Source organism: Phocoena phocoena, chromosome X (genome assembly GCF_963924675.1).
Source record: "Phocoena phocoena chromosome X, mPhoPho1.1, whole genome shotgun sequence".
Taxonomy (NCBI): Eukaryota; Metazoa; Chordata; class Mammalia; order Artiodactyla; family Phocoenidae; genus Phocoena; species Phocoena phocoena.
The window spans coordinates 53,449,201-53,470,418 of NC_089240.1; the positions used below are offsets into that span (position 1 = coordinate 53,449,201).

At 40.4% G+C, this 21,218-nt stretch overlaps 1 protein-coding gene across 3 annotated transcripts in view; it reads right to left on the minus strand.

Moving 5' to 3' along the window:
- ZC4H2 (zinc finger C4H2-type containing) overlaps positions 1 to 20,851 on the minus strand; it is a 36,076-nt gene extending 15,225 nt beyond the window's left edge. The window contains exon 1 of one of the 3 annotated variants that reach the window (XM_065900903.1): positions 20,660 to 20,851. In XM_065900903.1, coding sequence (XP_065756975.1) covers positions 20,660 to 20,712 — 53 coding nt within the window. In that variant the 5' untranslated portion in view covers positions 20,713 to 20,851. Of the gene's footprint in view, positions 1 to 1,226; positions 1,253 to 20,659 lie in introns of those variants that run through there. The other 2 variants (XM_065900904.1, XM_065900906.1) reach the window with 2 other exon arrangements.
- Positions 20,852 to 21,218: the final 367 nt, after the last annotated feature.

Below are 21,218 nucleotides of genomic sequence, written 5' to 3' on the forward strand. Positions count from 1 at the left end.
TCCTGATATTCCATGTTGTCTTCTTTTAGGAAAGATTCCTTTAGCTATTATTATTTTAGGGTAGACCTGCTGGTGACAGATTCTCTTAGTTTTCTTCATCTGAGAATGTCTTAATTTATTCCTCATTCTTGATGGATATTTTTGCTACATGTAGTATTTGCGGTTGATAGTTCTCTTCTTTCAGGACTTGAAAAATCTTGTGCCACTTCCTTCTGGCCTCTATATTTTCTGATGAGAAATTCACTGTCATTCAAACTGTTTTCACCTATAGGTAAGGTGTAATTTCTCTTTGACTTGTTTAAGGCATTCTTTGTCCCTAGTTTTCAGACATTAACCATGATGTGTCTTGGTGTGGATTTCTATGAGTCTATCCTCTTTGAATCACTTGGCGTATATCTCTTGACAAATCTGGAGAGTCCTCAGCCATTATTTCAAATATTTTTAAATTTCACCCTCTTTTTTCTCTGTAGATAAGGCCTCTCTGTTGTGTAATTCCCCTTCCTTCCTTCCTTATGCCTTCCTTCTCGTTTATCCCCATTTCCTACACCATTTACACCCCACATAGGCAACCATTCAAAACTACTTAATGCCTATTTATTGTGTTGCATGTGCTCTTCTAAATGGTAAATTATTGATGTATATTAAGGAGAGAAAAGGAGAGGAAGAAGGAGAGGGAGAGGGGAAGAGTGTGTGTGTGTGTGTGTGTGTGTGTGTTTGTGTGTGTGTGTGTGTGTGAGAGAGAGAGAGAGAGAGAGAGAGAGAGAGAGAGAGAGAGAGAGAGATCTAGAGAGTGTGAGTGTTATGGACTGAATCATGTCCCTCCAAAATTCATATGTTGAATCTCTAATCCCCAATGTGAGTGTGTTTAGAGGGGGGCCTTTAGAGAGGTAATTAAGGTTAAATGAGGTCATAAATGTGGGACCCTAATCCAATTGGATTGGTGCCCTTTGAAGAAGAAGAAGACACACCAGAGGTTGCCTCCTCTCTGTCTCTACATGCACAGAGGAAAGGCCATGTGAAGACATAGCAAGAAGGCAGCTGACTATAAGCCAGGAAGAGAACCCTCACAAGAAAGCAAATTTTCTTGCACTTTGACCATGGACTTCTAGCCTCCAGAACTGTGAGAAAAGAAATGTCTGTTGTTTAAGCCACCCAGTCTGTGGTATTTTGTTGTGGAAGACTGAGCAGATTAACACAGATTTTGGTACCATGAAGTGGGGTACTACTTTAATAAAAACCTAAAAATGTGGAAGTGTATTTGGAACTAGATGAGGAGTAGAGGCTGGGAGAGGTTTCAGGCGCATGCTAGAAAAAGCCTATATTGCATTGAAGTGACTGTTGGTAGAAACATGGACATTAACGATGCTCCTGGTGAGGTCTCAAAGAGAAAAGAGGAACATGTCATTAGAAACTGGAGAAAAGGTGAGCCTTATTATAAAGTGGCAAAGAATTTGGCTGAATTTTGTTCTAGTGTTCTGTGGAAGGTAGAGCCTGTGAGCAATGAAATTAGATATTTAGCTGAGGAGATTTTTACGCAAAGTGGTGAATGTGAAGCTCAGCTGCTTATAGTAAAATGCAAGAGGAGAGAGAGAAATCAGCAGAATCGTTAAGCAAGATGAACCAGGACTTGAAGATTTGAAAAATTCTCGTTCTATCCATATTGCAAAAAATATAAAGCATCTTCTGGAGAGAACACCAAGGATGTGGCTAGAAAACCACTCCTTGAGATTACTCATTATTTTAATTAGGTATCTCAGCAGAAGTCAGGAACAGAGGTGGGATTATACAAGCACAGACACTGTCAGCATGGACCAAGGGGAGCAGAGGGAGGATGAAATAAAAGAAAGTTTTTGGAATCTACAAGGCAGGACAATAGAGTTACTTAGCTGCAGACATGCTTCACCCTTCAAGTAAAGGAAAGAATGACACCAAAGGTGATTAAGAGATCATCACGGCTGCCATTCCCACCATTGGGTCTAGACCTAACAGGCCCTGGGGGCAAGGCTGTTGCCTCCTCAGTTTCAGTAGGACAGGCTTCCCCTGACTAGTGCCTCAGGAGAAAGGCAACAGCAAAGGGCTGTGAGGGTGGGGGTGATACTGCCCAAAGCATCCAGCCAAAGATTATTCTCCAGCCTGAAAAATCTAATGAAATTTGCCTTGCTAAGTTTTGCACTTTCTTGGGATCTATCATCCCTATCTTCTTTCTGGTTTCTCCCTTTTCAAAAGGGAATGTCTATCCTATGCTTGTCCTATTACTATACTTGGGAAGCAGATCATTTGTCTGGTTTCACAGCTGGAGAGGAATTTCGCCCTTTGGATGAATCATAACTCAAGTCTCATCCAAACCTAAATTAGGTGATATTTAGATGAGACTTTTGACTGGACATAGGTTCTGGAGTGCATGAAGACATTTGGGGCTGTTGGGAAGGGATGAATGAATTTTGCATGTGAGAAAGACATGCATTTGGTGGGAGGCATAGGGAGGAATGTTATGGAATGCATTGAGTCCCCTAATATACATATGTTCAAGCCCTAACCCGCAAAGTACTTCCAAGTACTTTGAGGGAACTTTCAGGGAGGTATAAGGTTAATCTCCAAAATATTTGGAGAGAGAATTTTAGGAAGGTGTAAGGTTAAATGAGGTCATCACAGTAGAGCCTTAATCTGGTTGTATTGACGTCCTTATAAGTAGAGGAAGGGACGCATGAGCTCTTTCTGTCTCCACACAAGACCAGAGGAATGGCCAAATGAGGACACGGGGAGGAAGCAGCCATCTACAAGACAGGAAGAGAGCCCTTACCAGAAATCAAAATTTCTGGTATCTATATCATGAATCTCTAGCCTCCAGAATTGTGAGAAAATAAATGTCTGCTATTTAAGCCACCCAGAATGTGTTATTGCTTTGTGGCAGAATAAGCTGACTAATACACGCGTGCCTGGGCACCCGCGTGCATGCACACACACACACACACGCACACACACGGTATAGACTCATGATAACATATAGTTTTCACATGGCACTCTGACGTTAAGATCCAGGATTCCTTGCTTCTAAGTGTGGTCATCCACCACATTTTACCTGTCCACCCTTCCAAGGATAAACTCTCACTTTGCTTCTATATCCCCCCTCCACAAACAATACTTTGATGAATTTTCTTGTACCTGTCTGAGTATATTTAGGGGGCTATATCCCAGGAGTGGGAAATCTAGCGCACAGGTAACGTGTATTCTTGTTTCATGTAAGCAGTGCCAATTTGCTGTGCAAGATGGCTACACCATTTCACACTCCCACCAGTAGTGCATGAGGGCACCTGTTATCTGTGCTTGTACTCAGAAAGGAAGAGCAATGGGGAAGTTTAGGGGATGCCCCAACTGGAGACCTGTAACAGAATGCACCCTGAGCTGGTCTCATTTCTCTCTTAAACAACCTCTGCCTGACTCACCCAGCAGCTCTATCTTACCACCATCAAGATCTGATTAAGAGCTTTGACTAGTTATTGCTGCTCTGCCCACCCCCATGCCCCATCCCTGATCTCGGGGGGTTAAATAGAATTTTATCTGGAGCTCTCTGTATGTACTTGGGCATTTTCAGTGACGCCAAACCCTTGGCACAGACAGCAGACAAGTGATTCACATACAGGCAGTGGGACTCACAGACCAATGTGGGTAGGACATGAGCACATGTGACTCTCCAGGCTGGGAGGGACCTTCAAAGGCATCTATCGTCCCTTTGCCAACCACTGCTTAAGTGCTTTCTATAACATCACTTCCAAGTGTTCAATTAGGCCTTCCTTGAACAACTTAGTCACAGAGCTCTCACTATTTCTCTAGACAATCCATTCCTTCTCTAGGCAGCTCCAACAATTTGAAAACCCTAGGGTCACACAGAACACAGAATCAGATGCTCCTTGTCCCCCCACCTTATTCATTTTCCCCCCGTCCATAATAATAGAACCTCTGATTTTCATCTGGGCCTGTGACACCTTGACTAAGGTCTGTATTTCCCTCTCTCCTTTGCAGCTGTTTGTGGCCATGTGACAATGTTCTGGCCAGTGGGATGAAAACACATGTGATATGTGCAACATCTAGGCTGTGACCCTAAAGGGAAGGAGTATGCCATTCACTTCTCCTTTGCCCTCTTCCCACTGCCTAACATGTATACACAACATCAAGTCATCTTCAACCCTGTAGATGAAGGCTACACCCTGCACATGGTGAAGTAACAATATAAAAAGAGCCTGAGTCCCCAACATGGAATAACCACACAAACCACAGGTCACTTGTTCCCAGACTGATAATGTGAGAGGGAAATGAACTTCTGTCTTGTTTTAACCACTGTTAATTTGGAAGCAAGTTGGATTAGCTTTACCAATAAACATCCCAGTTAATTGGCTACTGTATTTAATTGAATCTAAAATGCCATTGGACATAGGGTACACATTATCTTATGGACTACTAAGAGAAAAATGCTACCTATTATATTATGACAAAATGTTTTCTTTTAATTTAAATGTTCATTTAATAGTTTTTGAAAGAGCTCTGGTAGACTGATTTAAGACACTATTTTTAAAAATTAATTAATTAATTAATTTACTTTGGGCTGTGTTAGGTCTTCGTTTCTGTGTGAGGGCTTTCTCTAGTTGTGGCAAGTGGGGGCCACTCCTCATTGCGGTGCATGGGTCTCTCACTAGCGCAACCTCTCTTGTTGCAGAGCACAGGCTCCAGACGCGCAGGCTCAGTAGTTGTGGCTCACGGGCCTAGTTGCTCCGTGGCATGTGGGATCTTCCCAGACCAGGGCTCGAACCCATGTCTCCTGCATTAGCAGGCAGATTCTCAACCACTGCGCCACCAGGGAAGTCCCTAAGACACTATTTTAATCAGACTTTTCTAGTCTGAGTCATTTCTCATACACAATAACTTTTTATTTCAAGGGAAAACCATGATGAAATCTTTTTGAAGATACTTTAAATGGCAATTAAACTCAACACATACAGTGTTAATCATGCACATAATTCAATTGAAGGGATGATAATATGAACAGCCATGGCCAAGTTCACATGTGCTCATGCGTGAACAATAACACAATTCCCTCTTGGCCAATGGCAGTTGTAAGGTAGAATTGTATTTAAGACACATCCTGACTTTAGATTTTTAAAATATAAAATATGTGTGTATTAAATGATGAAATCTGGTCCTTTAAAACCAAATTTGGGGAATAACTTTCACTTCCACTCTAGTCAAGATAGAGTAACAGGGACCAGATTTACCCACCTGTGCAAAATAACTAAAAGCAAAACAAACAAAAACACCAAGACAAAATCTATGAAAAAAACTCAAGTCATTGGACATCAGGCAAGTAAAGTCAGTGATCTCTGAGAGATGGAAAAGCTTAGATGAGCCTGAAGATTGCCCCATCCTACTGCCTAGAGAAATATTCTAGACTGTAAGACAGGGATGGGGAACTCAGACAGAGCCTGGCCATCTCCCTCAATTGAGGAAATGGAGATATGAGTCTGGAGAATCCAAGGAAACTCGAGTTCACAGGAAAGAGTTTTGGAGAGGGGAGACCTGTGTAGAGAGAGAATGCTTACAATTTTCAGAGGTTCCCCCTCAAGTACTCACTGAATTATTGATCAGCACATGTGTGTAAGGAAAGTAACTACCTGAAGCCAAGGAAAGAAACACCTCAAAGGATTAGAGGAAACGGTGATCAGAGTCCACAAAGGGCTGAGTATAGTGACTGTTCCAAACAACAAAGGTAGAAAATATTCACAATTTGTATAGCATTAGAGTACAAAGACAAGTTCTGCATCAGTAATGAGGAAAATGAGCTCTACACTAAATGTTGATATGGTTCCACTTAACTAAGCTGAAAAGCAAGGCCCAGAAGGATAAAACAGATTCCAAGTGTCTTAATGGCATGCCATAAGGAAGCTCAAGAATATTTATAGGAATGCAAAAATATGTAGTCAACAAGGTAAATTTGAAAATGTCTGGCATCCAACCAAACCTTGCCAGGTGTGCAATTTGAAGCAGGAAAAATGCAATCCACAATGTTGAGAATAAAAATCAAAACTGACCAAGAAATGACATGGTTGATAGAACTAGTAGCCAAGGATACAAGTAGTTATTATAAATGCATTTCATATGTTCAGAAAGCTTGAAGAAATACTGACCACATTAAGTAAAGTTGTGGGAGAGATGAAAAATACCCAAATAAAATATCTAGAGATGAAAACTACAATGTCTGAGGTGAAAACTACATTAGTCAATTTAGACAATAAAGGAGAAAAGATTAATGAACATGAAGACATACCAATAGAAAGTTTCCCAAATGAAATATATAGAGAAAAATGGTCAAAAAAATAAACAGCATCAGCAAACTGTGGGACAACTTCAAGTGGCTAAAAGTACATGTAACTGGAGATGAAGAAGGAGGAAGAAAAGAAAAATATTTGAAAAATTAATAACTGAAAATGTTTCCAATTTGATGAAACCTATACATGCACTGATCCAAAATGTTCAACAAATCTCAAGCATGGGAAGCAGGAAGAAAACTACACCAAGTCATATCACAATGAAATTGCTCAAAACCAATGATAAAGAGAAAATCTTAACAGCAGCCCAAGGAAAAAAGGCATGCTACCCAAGAGGAAAGAAGTAGGATCGAAGCAAGATGACAGTGGCATATTATTTTTAAAGTACTGGGAAAAAAAAAAGAAAAAACCTCTGCCAATATAGAATTCTTTACACATTGAAAATAACTTTTAAAAACAAAGGTGAAATAAAGACTTGCTGAGACATAGAAAAGTTGGGATGCTACATCACCAGCAAACCTGCTCTATGATAAATGTTACAGTATGCTCTTCAAGCAGAAGGAAAATAGTAGCAGAGGAATACAGAGCATCAAACATGGAAAAATATAATGACTCTTTTTCTTATTATTTAAATTCATTAAAAAGATAACCAACAGTTTAAACCAAGAAGTGCATCAATGTCATAGCACAGAGGGCAGAAAGGGAGAAATAAAATTACAGTGCTGTAAGTTTCTTATACTATATCTGCAGTAGTATGAGATCACTTGAAGATAAACTGTGACAAGTAAAGATGTATATTATAGACTCTAAAGCAACTACTAAAATAATAAAAACCAGTATAATATCTAATAAGTCAGAAAAACAGATCAAATGGGACCATAAAATATACTTAATCCAAAAGAAGGCATAAAGGGAGGGGAATGGGAACAAAAAACAGATGAGATAAATGAAAAACAAAAAGGTGGTAGATCTCAACCTAACCATATCAGCAAGCATATTAAATATAAATAGTCTAAACACCCTCAATTAAAAAGCAGATTGCCAGATTGGAAAAAACAAGCAAACAAACAAACAAACCAAAATGTGGACTGCCTATAAGAATCCCACTTTAAATATAAAGGAACAAGTAAAGGTGAAAATATACCCCATGCTAACACTATTCAAAAGAAAGCTGTCTAAATGCAGTGTGGTACCTTGGAAATCCTATCAAAATCTCAGCAGGCATTTTTGTAGAAATTGATAAGTGAAACCTAAAATTCACATAGAAATGCAAAGGGCCTAGAGTCGCCAAAACAACTCTCAAGAAGAATAGCAAAGTTGGAGAACTTACAATCCCTGTTTAAATAATTAGTTTAAAGCTGTAGTAATCAAAACAGTGAAGTATAGGCATAAAGATACACAAATAGACCTATGGAGCAGAACAGAGAGTCCTGTAATAAACCCACAAATATGGAGAGCTGATTTTTTTTTACAGTGATACAAAGGCAATGCTGTGGAGAAAGAATGGCTTTTTCACCAAATGGTCCTGAAACAACAGGATATCTACATGCAAAAACAAGCAAAAGGCTTCAACCTATACTTTGCATCATATACAGAAATTAAGTGAAAATGGATTATAGGCCTACATGTAAAACTTAAAATTTCTGGAAGAAAATCTTTGTGACTTTGGCTTAGGCAAGGTTTTTCTTTATGTGATACAAAAATCACAATCCATAAAAAAAAGAATACTGATGAGTAAGACTTCTTTATCAACATTAAAAACTTCTGCAATTCAAAAGACACTCTTAAGAAAATGAAAAGACAAGTTGCAAACTGGGAGAACATCTTTGCAAAGCATGTATCTGCTGAAGGCCTTGTATCCTGAATATATAAGGAACACTCAAAATTCACAATAAGTAAATATATAACCCAACTGAAAAATGAGCAAAAGGTTTGAATAAACACTTCACCAAAGAAGACAGATGAGTGGCAACTAAATGCATGAAGAAGATGTTCAACAGGATTAGAAATTGGAACCTTCATACTCTGCTTCTGGGGATGGAAATTGGCACAACCAACTTGGAGAACACTTTTGCATTATTTAAAAAAGTTATACACATGCTTGTCATATGACCCAGAAATTTCACTCTAGGAATCTAACCAGGAGAAATGAAAACATATTTCCACACAACGACTTATATGTAAAGGTTCAGAGCAGCATTCATAAGAACCAAAAGGTGGAAACAACCCCAATGTTCATGTGGTGAGTGAATAAACAAAATGCAGTATATCCATACAATGGAATACTGTTTGCCAATAAAAAGGAAAGAAATACTGATATATGGTACAATGTGTATGAGCCTAAAAGACAATATGCTAAATTATGTGCAATGTCCTGAAAAAGCAAATCTATAGAGACAGAATATATATTACTGGTTGCCTAAGCCAGTGTGTGGGAAGAGAGATGGACTGATACTGAGCATAAGGGCTCTTTTGGGGATGCTGGGTATGTTCTAAAATTGTATTGTGGTGATAGTTGCACAACTCTGTACATTTACTAAGAGTCATTGAATTGTACAGTAAGTCCCCTACATATGAACAAGTTCCGTTTCAAGAGCACATTTGTAAGTTCAATCTGTTCGTAAGTCCAACAAAGTTAGCCTAGGTACCCAACTAACACAATTGGCTATATAGAAAAGTACTGTAATAGGTTTATAATACTGTTCACACAAATAATATATAGAAAACAAACACAAAAAATAAACATTTTTAATCTTACAGTACAGTACAGTACCTTGAAAAGTACAGTAGTACAGTACAACGTTTGGTGCTTCTTAGCAGTATCAGCTGCATCACTGCTGCTTTTACGCTTCTGGACATCTTGGGCTTGAAATAAAGATACTTACTACTGTGCTCTATACAGTACTGTACAGTAAAGTACACCAAAGTACAACCACTTGTAGAAGATGCGCCCACATAACAATGCACGTCAGACACGTGAACTAATCTACAAGATTGGACATGTGAACACAGGTTTGCATCTTTGAAAGTTCACAACGTGTAGGGAACTTACTGTATACCTAAAATGGATGGTTTCTATGGTATGTAAATCACAACTCAATAAAGCTGTTAAAAATATATCCTCCAATGTCTTCTTACTGTACCCAGAATTAAATCTAAACACACAAATTCTAAGCTCTTTGTACCCCTCTGCTCCTGTTTCCCAGGAAAATGAGTGATTCGTCAAAAGTCTTGTGTAAGAAAAACAGATTTTTAAATGGATTTGGACAAATGAGGTACCCGGGAGGAATGGGAAGTGGGTTAATGATGAAAAAAAGAAATGGGGACTTGTTACCCTTGTGGTTGATTGTGTACACCATGCTGTTCAGGCTTAGGATTTAATGCCCAGCCTTCCATGTTCTATCCAGCAACTGGGTAGTTTGGGCTAAGATTAAATGTAAGTAAAAGGTTGTTTCTTTCACAGATCTACAGAGTGGGCATTATGCCAGCCACTGCTTAAATGCACACACACATAACAGCTTCCTTCTCTTTTCATTTTCTATCAATCTTGTAGACAAAAAAAATGTATTAAGCAAGTGCCACTTACCCAACAGTGTGCTGGATCCTGGGGATGACTGAAGAGAAGACCCCTTCCTTCAAGTAAAATTATTGATTGTGGTCCAATATAGAAAATAGATCAAATCATAACTATTATGGTTCAAGTGGAAGTGGGTCCCAGAGTCTTTATTCTCTCCTCAAATCCAACCCTGCCTGACTCTACCAGAGTGGCCCTTGATACACCTCCCTGCAACTCCCAGGGCTCCTCAGAACATTACTTCAAAGCCACCAATAAAATCTATCCTCTTCATTTCAGAAATGAAGAAACAAATGTCCAGAATGGGAAAGGAACTAGCCCAAGAGCATGCAGCTATGGTCCTCTGGGTCCTCTACATGTACAGACTTTCAAATGAAGCAATTTGAAATCTGGATAATTATATATATAAGAGCCTTCTAGAAACTGACACCATACCATATTTCTGTCTGTAAACTCCATGTCATCTATCACACTGCTTTGGCTCAACAATTACATTTTGAGTGACAATAATGAATGCAAATAAGTGGTTAAGTCCAGGGTACTGACTGTAATCTCAGTAGTCTCAGAGAAAGAAAGATATTACCATGGGTGGGGGGCTTTAATTCATTCAGTTAACATTTACTAAGAGTGTATAAGTTCCAGAAACTGGGAAGGAATTGGGTGTTAAGAAAGGATTTATTTAATAAAAATATCTACCTATCTATCTACCTATCTATCTATCTGTCTATCTATTTTTGGTGTCTACTATGTTCCAGCAACTGTGCTGGGCACTTGATACGCTATCTAATTTAATCTTCATCATAACCGCATAATTAGGTGTGTTTAGCTTCATTTTTACAGATGAAGAATTTGAGGCTGTGAGAAGTAAAGTGACCTGCCCAACATCACAAAGCCAGGAAGTGCAGAATCCAGTGTGCTGAACCTGATGACCTTTTCACCATACCAAGGAACTTTCCCCATATGATTTATTTCAAGCCATGGAAAACAAGCCAATGGGGTGAATCTTGTCCTGGATCAGTCAGTCACCAATTTTAAGGGTAAAATAGGGCACATCATGGAACAAGAAGCTTGGAAATTCTATCTACCTGAGAAGTAGGACTCAGTGTAGCCCTGCAAAGAGTTGTTGGATGACTCCATGAGATGGAATCTGTGGAATGTTTGGCCCTACAAGTGAGGAAAGCATCCAAGTCATTAATGACCCAATTTTATATGGAAAATGTCCTAATGAAATCCTCCCAAGAGGCTAAGGCGCAGCTGGTATGACCACGGAATCCCAGGAAATCCACAGAATACTTCTTTAGGGTTTTCCACAATCACTGGGGCTACAGTCTTCTTAAATCTTGAATGAAGATTCCTGACCTCCCTAGGCCACAGCCTCTCCAGACAGAGTCCTGGACCAAGACAAAAATATTCAGCTGGCTAATTTCTTTCCAATGGCTCTTTGCTGACTAATGTGGAGAAGGAAGGATAGAGAGCAGGAGAGGTTCTAGGGCAATGGATCATCTATTCCTGGGACAAACTTGACGGGCTCAACTGTCACCCAGCTTAAGGGGTGACTTAGCCCCAACACTCACTCAACAAGCAGAGTAGGAAAGCTGGGACCTGTAGGACTTGAGGATGGGCAGACAAAGTGAAGACACCGGCTAGCAGAGTTGGATGGAAAACTACCCAGATTTGTTGATGAGCTAAGGGAATGGTGGAAAGTGGACAGATCCAGAATATATTACATAGGCATAATCCGCCAGGTCTTACTAATGCAGTGGTTTTTCCAAGTGTGTTCCCTGGACCAGCAGCAACAGCATTGCCTGGGAACTTGTTAGAAATGCAAATTCTCAGGCCTTCCGAATAAGAGACTCTGAAGATGGGACCCAGCAATCTAGGTTTCAACCGCCCGCCAGGTGGAGCCTAATGCACGCCCAAGTTTGACAACCACTGTGCTAGTGTTTTAGATACATGGAGTAATAGAGGGAAGAATGAAGAATGATTCCAGATTTGGGGATGGGGGTGAAATTTACTACTGATGGGGGAGACTAGGAAAGGAGATTGGGGGTGGGGATGCGGGTAAAGTTGAGAGTTCTGTTGGGGTCTGTTTAAGGTGCCAGTGATATATCCAGTGGGGTTGGTTAAGTGGGAAGTTGGATATGTCAGTACAGAACTCAGGGGAGAGATCAGAGCTATTCACCTTGATTCTAAGATCCTTGATAACAGGTCTAATTCATCTTAGACTCTGAGAATATCCCAGCCCTGTGTATGCCCTAGAACAGATGCTTGGTAAATGTAACTGAATGAAAAAAAAGGAGCCAGCTTTTCCTGCCTACTCTAGTCTGATGAGAACACTGCCTAAGTACCAAGTGTTCTTCCATTTAATATCTATTTGTGCATCTGGAAAAGCAGCTACTGTTGGAAAAGAAGTTTTCTTTGAAAAGTTCACCTTGAAGACTTTCTTATAGCTTAGCACTAAATGTCAACTCCCTTGCATTCTCTCTCCTGTAGTCAGGATTGGCTTGACTTGCCCATCCCTAAGTCCCAGAGTTGCCAGCTGTTCTGTGACTTGTTGTTGAGTGAGCACTGGGACCAAAGCTGACTTAGTTTTCAAGCGAGGTGATAGTGGAGCCTGCTGAAGCTGCCACAACAATGACAGAGGGAAGGAAGGAAGGAAGGAAGGAAGGAAGGAAGACAGACAGACTCATGTCAATTCAAAACTTTACCATAGGGGGCTTCCCTGGTGGCGTAGTGGTTGAGAGTCTGCCTGCCAATGCAGGGGACATGGGCTCGTGCCCCGGTCCGGGAAGATCCCACATGCCGCAGAGCGGCTGGGCCCGTGAGCCATGGCTGCTGAGCCTGCGCGTCCGGAGCCTGTGCTCCGCAACGGGAGAGGCCACAACAGTGAGAGGCTCGCGTACTGCAAAAAAAAAAAAAAGAAAAACTTTACCATAAGGCAGAATAACTTGAGTGCTATAATAAATCTCCCTGCGAGAGCCCAAAGGGGTAAGTGATTCATTTGGACTAGGGAATTTGAGGTTTTGAAAAAGAGATGGTGTTTGCTCTGGATCTTCCTTGAAGAATAAGTAGGATTTACAGGCTTGGAATAAGGGAAGGGCATTAAGAAAGAGGGATCTGCCAGCTACATGTAAAAGAATGAAATTAGAACACTCCCTAACACCATACAGATAAATAAACACAAAATGGATTAAAGACCTAAATATAAGAACTGACAGTATAAAACTCTTAGAGGAGAACATAGGAAGAACACTTTCTGACATAAATCACAGCAAGATCTTTTTTGCCCACCTCCTAGAGTAATGAAAATAAAAACAAAAATTTTAAAATGGGACCTAATGAAACTTAAAAGCCTTTGCACAGCAAAGGAAACCATAAACTTAATGAAAAGACAACCCTCAGAATGGGAGAAAATATTTGCAAATGAAGCAATGGACAAGGGATTAATCTCCCAAATATACAAACAGCTCATGGAGCTCAATACCAGAAAAACAAACAACCCAATCAAAAAATGGGTGGAAGACCTAAATAGGCATTTCTCCAAAGAATACATACAGATGGCCAAGAGGCACATGAAAAGATGCTCAACATCACTAATTATTAAAGAAATGCAAATCAAAACTACAATGAGGTATCACCTCATGCTGGTCAGAATGGCCATCATGAAAAAGTCTACAAATAATAAATGCTGGAGAGGGTGTGGAGAAAGGGGAACCCTGTTGCACTGTTGGTGGGAACATAAATTGATACAGCCACTATGGAGAACAGTATGGACGTTCCTTAAAAAACTAAAAATAGAATTACCATATGACACAGCAATCCCACTACTGGGCTTATACCCTGAGAAGATCATAATTCAAAAAGACACATGCACCCCAATGTTCATTACAGCACTATTTACAATAGCCAGGTCATGAAAGCAACCTAAATGGCCATTGATAGATGAATGGATAAAGAAGATGTGGTACATATATACAATGGAATATTACGCAGACATAAAAAGGAATGAAATGGGGTCATTTGTAGAGATGTGGATGGACCTAGAGACTGCCATACAGAGTGAAGTATTGTTTTGGCCAAAACGTTCGTTCGGATTTTTCCATAACATCTTACAGAAAAACCTGAATGAACTTTTTGGCCAACCCAATAAGTCAGAAAGAGAAAAACAAATATCGTATACTAATGCATATATGTGGAATCTACAAAAATGGTACCGATGAACCTGTTTGCAAGGCAGCAATAGAGACACAGACGTGGAGAACAAATGTATGAACACCAAGGGGGGAAAGAGGATGTGGGATGAATTGGGAGATAGGGATTGACATATACACTAATATGTATAAAATAGATAACTAATGAGAACCTATTGTATAGCACAGGGAACTCTACTCAATGCTCTGTGGTGACCTAAATGGGAAGGAAACCAAAAAAAGAGGGGATATATGTATATTTATAGCTGATTCACTTTGCTGTACAGCAGAAACTGACACAACATTGTAAAGCAACAATACCCCAATTAAAAAAAAAAAAAGAATGAAGGACTGACATTAGCAAAGGCGTGGAAAAATGGAAATATATAAAACAGTGAGGAACTTCTGTGTGGATAAAGAATAAGGTGAATGAAAATGAGAGGTAGTAGATAAGATTGGAAAGGTAGGTCTGGGACAGACTTGTGGGGAAGAGGGACATGAATGCCATGTCAACAATTATAGGCAAATGTCTATGGACATACAGTAGGAAATGACTTACAATGATAAATGAATCTTATATTGTGACCCAATACACACAAACACAGATAGAAAACTGAAACAAAAGTTCCCACAGAGAATACCTACCATTTCTTATGCAATGTATGATGATATTTTCTATCTTATTTTGTTTAATTTCTTTTTTTACAAATCCTACTAGCAGCTACTTCATTTCATGACCTACTAATGGTTCACAATCTGTGTTTTGAAAAATACTGCTACAGGCAATGGGAAATCGGTGAATGTGTTTGAGGAATAACATAGTAACCCCAGTGCTTTAGTAAGGTAGTTCTCATAGCAGTGTGGATGGAATTAAAAATAGGGGGCAGACTGAAGATAAGAAAGCAATTCTATAGGTAGAAAGTGATACAATATTATAATTATCCAGGTTGGTCATGATGAAGGCCTAAAACAGGACAGTGAGTGTGGAGGTTGAGAGTGGGGCATGAATATGAGCCAGATGTTGAAGGTGGGACTTGCTAACGGATCAAATGTGAGTTATAACAAAGCAAGGGTAATCAGCATCAATATCCAGGTTTCAATCTGAGGTAACTGTGCAGAGAATGATGGCATTAAACAAGTGGTTTAGTGGGAGGAGCTGGATTGGGGCAGGAAGAGACAAAGTCTTAAGAGTTGATTGACTTCAGCTGTGTCTGTGGAACAACCAGGTGGACAAGCCCAGTAGACTGTGGAATATATCAGGTTGAAGCTTGGAAGGAAGTTAGGGGGTAGAGACTAGAGATATGAAGATAATATTTGAAGCTGTAGGAATATAAGAGGTAACTCAGGAGAATGTGTAGAGAGAGAAAAAGAGAAGACTTAAGGAAAAGACTTAAGAGGACCTACTTAATGCTACAATATTTACTTCCAAAATGAGTTTTTCCTTTCTTAAGTGAGGAAAGTTTATTGTGTATGGATATGTGTGCACTAGGGCCATGGATGTGTGCAATGTGTGTGTATGAATGGCATGTGCATGTTAAGGAAATATTAGTATGTATTTGGGGAGCTGGTGAAGGGCTCTGGTTGCTCTAGCAGTGGCTACACTCACTTTCTTTGCCTCATGGCTTCTTCTCCTTTCCTTCTCTCTTTTCCATCTCTCCTCTTTTGTTCCATTCTTTCCTTCTCCTTTCCACATATCCACATGCTCCTTCATCACCACTTAGAAGCCCAAGAAATTGATGGGCAAAATAGACCAGTGTGGGACTTGGGGCCCAAGGTCTGCAGCATAGTGTTGGAGTGTGGTTGGGGTTAGGAGGAAAGACAGGGCTGTGAGCATGTGGTCAGAGTCAGAAGTGGGAATGGTTTGTGGTGGGAGAATCCATTCCTGAGACATTTTCCACTTCAAATTCTGCCATCAGTGTGTATGTACATGAATGTGTGTCACTATGAATGTGTATATTTCTGTGCTTGTGCCTGGGGGTGTGTCTGACTCTTAGCTTGACTTAATCAGGTTTTTGGGCGATATTATCCTCATCACTGCTACTTCAGTACAGAAGTAAAATTATTTTTTTAACAGAAATAGGTTGCTTTGTTTATAACTTTGAGGGATTTAGGATTAGAGCAGTTGAAGAATTGTGAATAATGCTTAATTAGATTATCAGCATTTGTTGAAATGCATATGCCATGTGAATAGGAGGATACATTCTCTCTTCCTTTCCTAGCTGTGTGACCATAGATAGGTTACCTAACCTCCCTGAGCCTTAGTATCCTTATCTGTAAAATGGGGATAATAATTCCTACCACAGATTTCCATTAGCAAGAGTTGAACACTAAATGAGCTAAGAGCTTTGAAATCAGTAGGTGTTCAACTAATGTTAGTTCCTTTCTCCAGTTCCTTCTACCCCTTCCTTCTCTCCACCTCTCATACATGTTTTACTGGTCCACGTGTGAAAATCGAGTTGTATTTGTAATAATTTCCCTATTTTCAGTTCTTAAACCAAGTGATATAACATTTGCATATTACTGTAAAATTATCAAAAGAAGGCTAATTTAAATCACTTTTGGTGCATACACATCTAGAATTATGTCTTCTTCATGGATTGACCCTTTCTCATATAGTTCAGTCATGTTTTTAAATCGACTGTCATTTCATTGGTGTATTTAGACCATTTATATTCAACATAATTATTGATATGTTAAGGCTAAGTCTGTCATTTTATTTTCTGTTACCTGTTTTTTCTCTCTGATTTAGTTTTTTCTCTTTTCTTTGCCCTGCCTTCCTGTGGGTGACTTGAACATTTTCTTCAAATTTCATTTTGATATATCTATAATTTTTTTAACTAAAGCATAGTTGACATGCAATATTATATTAGGTTCAAATGTACAGCATAGTGATTCAATATTTTTATAGATTATACTCCATTTGAAGTTGTTATAAAATATTGGCACTATTTCCCTGTGTTTTACAATACTTGTATCTTATTTATTTTATATATAGTATTTTGTTTCTCTTAATCCCCTACCCCTTATCTTGCCCCTCACCCACTTTCCTCTCCCTGCTGGTAACCACTAGTTTGTTCTCTATATCTGTGAGTCTGTTTCTGTATTTTGCTATGTTCATTCATTTGTTTTACTTTTTAGATTCCACATATAAATGACAACATACAGAATTTATCTCCTCAAAAAACTAAAAATAGAACTACCATATGATCCAGTAATACTACTCCTGTGTATATGATCCAAAGAAAATGAAAACACTAATTCGAAAAGTTACATGCACCCCAGTGTTCATAGCAGCATAATTTACAATAGCCAAGATATGGAAGAATCCGTAGTGTCCTTCAACAGATAAATGGATAAGTAAGATGGAAATTTACCTCCCTTTTACATTCTTTTATACTCCCTGCTTATAGCATAAATGTCTTAAATATTTCCTCTACATACATTCAGAACCACGTGAGACAGTGTAATAAATTTTGATCCAATCATCAAACAGGATTCATACAACTCAAGAGGAAAAGAAATTCTGTTGTATGTACCCATGTTTTTGCCTACTGTACTCTTTCTTCCAAGGTTCCTACTTTTATTGTTTCTTTTCTGTTTTAAGACTTACTTTTCTCATTCTTATAGGGTAGACCTCCTACTGATAAATTCCCTGTTTCCTTTCATCTGAGAATGTCTTGATCATCCCTTTATTCCTGAAGGATATTACCACTGCACATAGGATTCTGGGTTGATGGTTCTTTTCCTTCAGCACTTGAAAAATGTTGTGCTACTTCCTGCTAGGGCCTCATCAGTTTCTGATGAGGAATCTGCTGACTTTCTATTTTTTTTCCCTGAAGGTACAGGTAAGATGTTGTTCCTCTTTGGCTGTTTCCTACATCTTTTCTCTGCTTCTGATTTCAGAAGGTTGACTATGATGTGTCTTGGTATGAATTTCTTTGGGCCTTTTTGATGGTGTTTGCTTAGCTACTTGGATCTAGAAATTTATGCCCTTTGCTCAGTTTGGAAAGTTTTAAGCCACTACTTCTTCAGGTACTTCTGGTCCTGCCTTATTTCTCCTCTCTTTATGAGATTCTGTTGACATGACTGTTAGATCTTTTGTTATAGTCTCACAAGTCTGGAGGATCTGGCTCTGCTCAATTCCTTCTTTTCTTTTCTTTTCTTTCCTTTCTTCCTTTCTTTCTTTCTTTCTTTCTTTCTTTCTTTCTTTCTTTCTTTCTTCTTTTTTCTTTTTACATTTAATTTCCCTCTGTTTTTTTACACTGGGTTATTTCTACTGTTTTATGTTTAAGTTGTCTGATTCTTTCCTCTGTCTTCTCCATCTTGCTGTTGATCCCATCCATTGAGTTTTTAGAGATTTTTTTCCAGTTTTTAAACTTCCACTTGGTTCTTCTCTGTGTTTCATATTTCTTTTTGAGACTTTCTATTTAAATGGTGAGATTTTATATTGTATCATTTGTTGCAAGTGTGTTGTGATTGCTCCCTGAAGCATTTTTATGATGGCTGCTTTAAAATCCTTGTCAGATAATTCCAACCTCTGTGTCTTCTCAACCCTGGCATCTGTTTACTTCCTCTTGCCACTGAAACTGATAATCTTGGTATGTCAAGTAATTTTTTTTCAATTAAATTTGGACACTCTGGATCTCTCTTAACACTTTTGTCTTTGCAGGCCTCCTCTGATGTGCTAGTTTTGCAGGGAAGGGGGGCAGTACAAGTCCAGGTTCTCCACTGGGTCTCTGATTGACATCCAGGTTGGGGAGAGGATCTTTATTATTGCTGGTTGAGGGTGAGAGTTCTGGCCTCTCTTAGGCCTCTTAGGATCCCATCTCAGCTAGTAGTGGTAGGAATGCCAGGTTTAACACTGGTGAGGGTCAAAGCCATGGCCCCCCATTTGGTCTGTACTAGAAGGAGTCACTTTTCCTTGTTCCCAACTGTTCCTTCCCTTGGGGTTGGGTAGGAATTCCTTTAAAATCTGGTAAAAATAAGTCTAGGCTCTTCACTTGCAGGCATAAGTTTCTTATTAGCTGCACTGTTATTATGACAGCTGACTTTTTCCTGCACCAAGGTGTCTCACTCCCTATATCCTGATTCTTTTGCAGAAAAAAATTGCAATATAAACCCTGTCTACCTTTTCCTAGGCCCTGAAGGGATAGAGTGGGAAGACCAGAGCCTCTGCACACAAATTGACTGGGTTCTTGTCAAAATCTGGCATTTCCAAACTGTTTGGCTCTGGAGAAATTACTTAAATTTTCTGAGCCTCCATTTTCCCAGTTGTAAAGGAAGTGTAGGAAGTTCTCAGGATAGCCGAATGCGCAATAGTAGGTCAAGCGGCTTGGCACACCAGGGGCTCAATAAATAATAATCCCTTCCTTTTATTCTCCAGCAAAAGTAGAAATATAACCCCTGTAAAGGACAGAAAAGCCAAGGTGCTTCCCCACCACCACCATCTTGTGTGAGTCTCACCCAAGGCATTCACTCCAAGAGTTAAATCTCTTGGTCAAACTCTTATTTCTTAAAGGGACACACTTGATATCCTACCCCATTTTTCTTCAGGTTCCTGGAAAACACTAAAGGGAACAGCCCAACCCAGGGCACCCTCAGAAGGAGGGTGGAAGCCGAGGCAGAGTCGGGTCAGTGGTGGGGAGGGGGTCCTGGCAGAGAAGAGTGGGTGAAGGAAGGCCTGGTATTGGCCCAGGCAGTCCACTCAACTGGCGTTATTGTGCTCTGAGCAAGGACAGCATCATTGCCTAGCCAATGCCACTCCTAGAGAAAAGGGGTAGGGGACGCAGGCAACACGCACTTTGCATCCCGCCCATTCGCCCATCACCTCTGGGGCCTGAGAGCAACTGTTGCAGGCGGCAACTGCCTCCCCAGTCTCCATCACTCCCATCCCCCTTCCCAAGCACCGGGTAGGAGAGGAAGAAAGTGGTAAGTGAAAGCAAAAAATACATAAGAGCGAGTGCTCTCTCTCCTCCCTATCCTGGCCTGCAGGGATTCCTCCGCATCCCCAGTCTGCAGCCCCCAGCAGCCGCCACCAGCCCCGATGTGTTAGACTCTGCTCTCAAAAGGCTCGCCGGAGCTCGAGGTCCTGAAGTTGAACAGAAGACTGAAAGAAACAAATCTAGACACCTAAAGAGCAAGGAGCCAAATACACCTTGGATCTTACAAACACTTTAAAAAATAATGTGTCCAAGAATGCCATTCCCCCAACTCCCACCCAAGAAGCATAAAGCTGTCTTTGGACCAACACCCACCCACCCCCGTCCCCCCCCAACACAAACACACTTACACCGTGTGTCTGCATCTGGCTTTCTCAGACACATCTGGCAAGAGATTCCTCTCGGTAGGTCTATTTCTCTGTCTGCCTCTCTCTCTCTCTCTCTCTCTGATAGTCTCAGTTCCGATTCTCCCCTGCCTCATTCCCATCCTTAAATTCCGTGGTGAATGGGATCGTTTTCAGTCCCCCTCCGCAAGTAGCCCAACAATAGACACTTTCCGTAGCTAGCAGCCCTCTCCCGCAGTGAGGGATTTGGGTAGCTTCGGAGGGGACAGGGAGGGCGCTGCAAAGTTCCACTTACCTGATCTCTTTAATGCTTTCCAATTTGCACATGATTTCTTGTTCATCTGCCATGCTTTTCACTCTCACTTTCACGTCCTGAGAAATGTACAAACACACAAGCCCAGGGATACAATAGACACAATGTAACCACCTCCTCCCGGCATGGGGCTCTGAGCCTGTGCGGTAGGGACATGGAGAAGGCCTGGGAGCTGTAGTCCGCAGCTCCAGGACCAGCCAGGCAGCCCGGGGGTCTGCAGGACTACAACTCCCAGAAGGCCAAGCGAGACATTCCTGTTTCTCTTCCTGCAGCTGCACTTTAAGTCAATTTGTCACAGATAATTGTGTCAAAGGTCGTGAGGAGTACAAGGGAATAGTGATATTCGTTTGGCCCGTGCGAGCGAGAGGTTGAGTGTTCTGGCAGCTGTCTGGGAACTCGTGGCTTTGGCATTCAGATGGAGGTGGAGAAGAGGTGGAAGGGAGGAGGGAGCAGCTGCAAAGGCTGAAGGATGGGGAGAGGTTGACCACGTTCCTTCCAGCTCTCCATCCATTCTAGTTACTGAGTTCAAATTTTGTCAGTC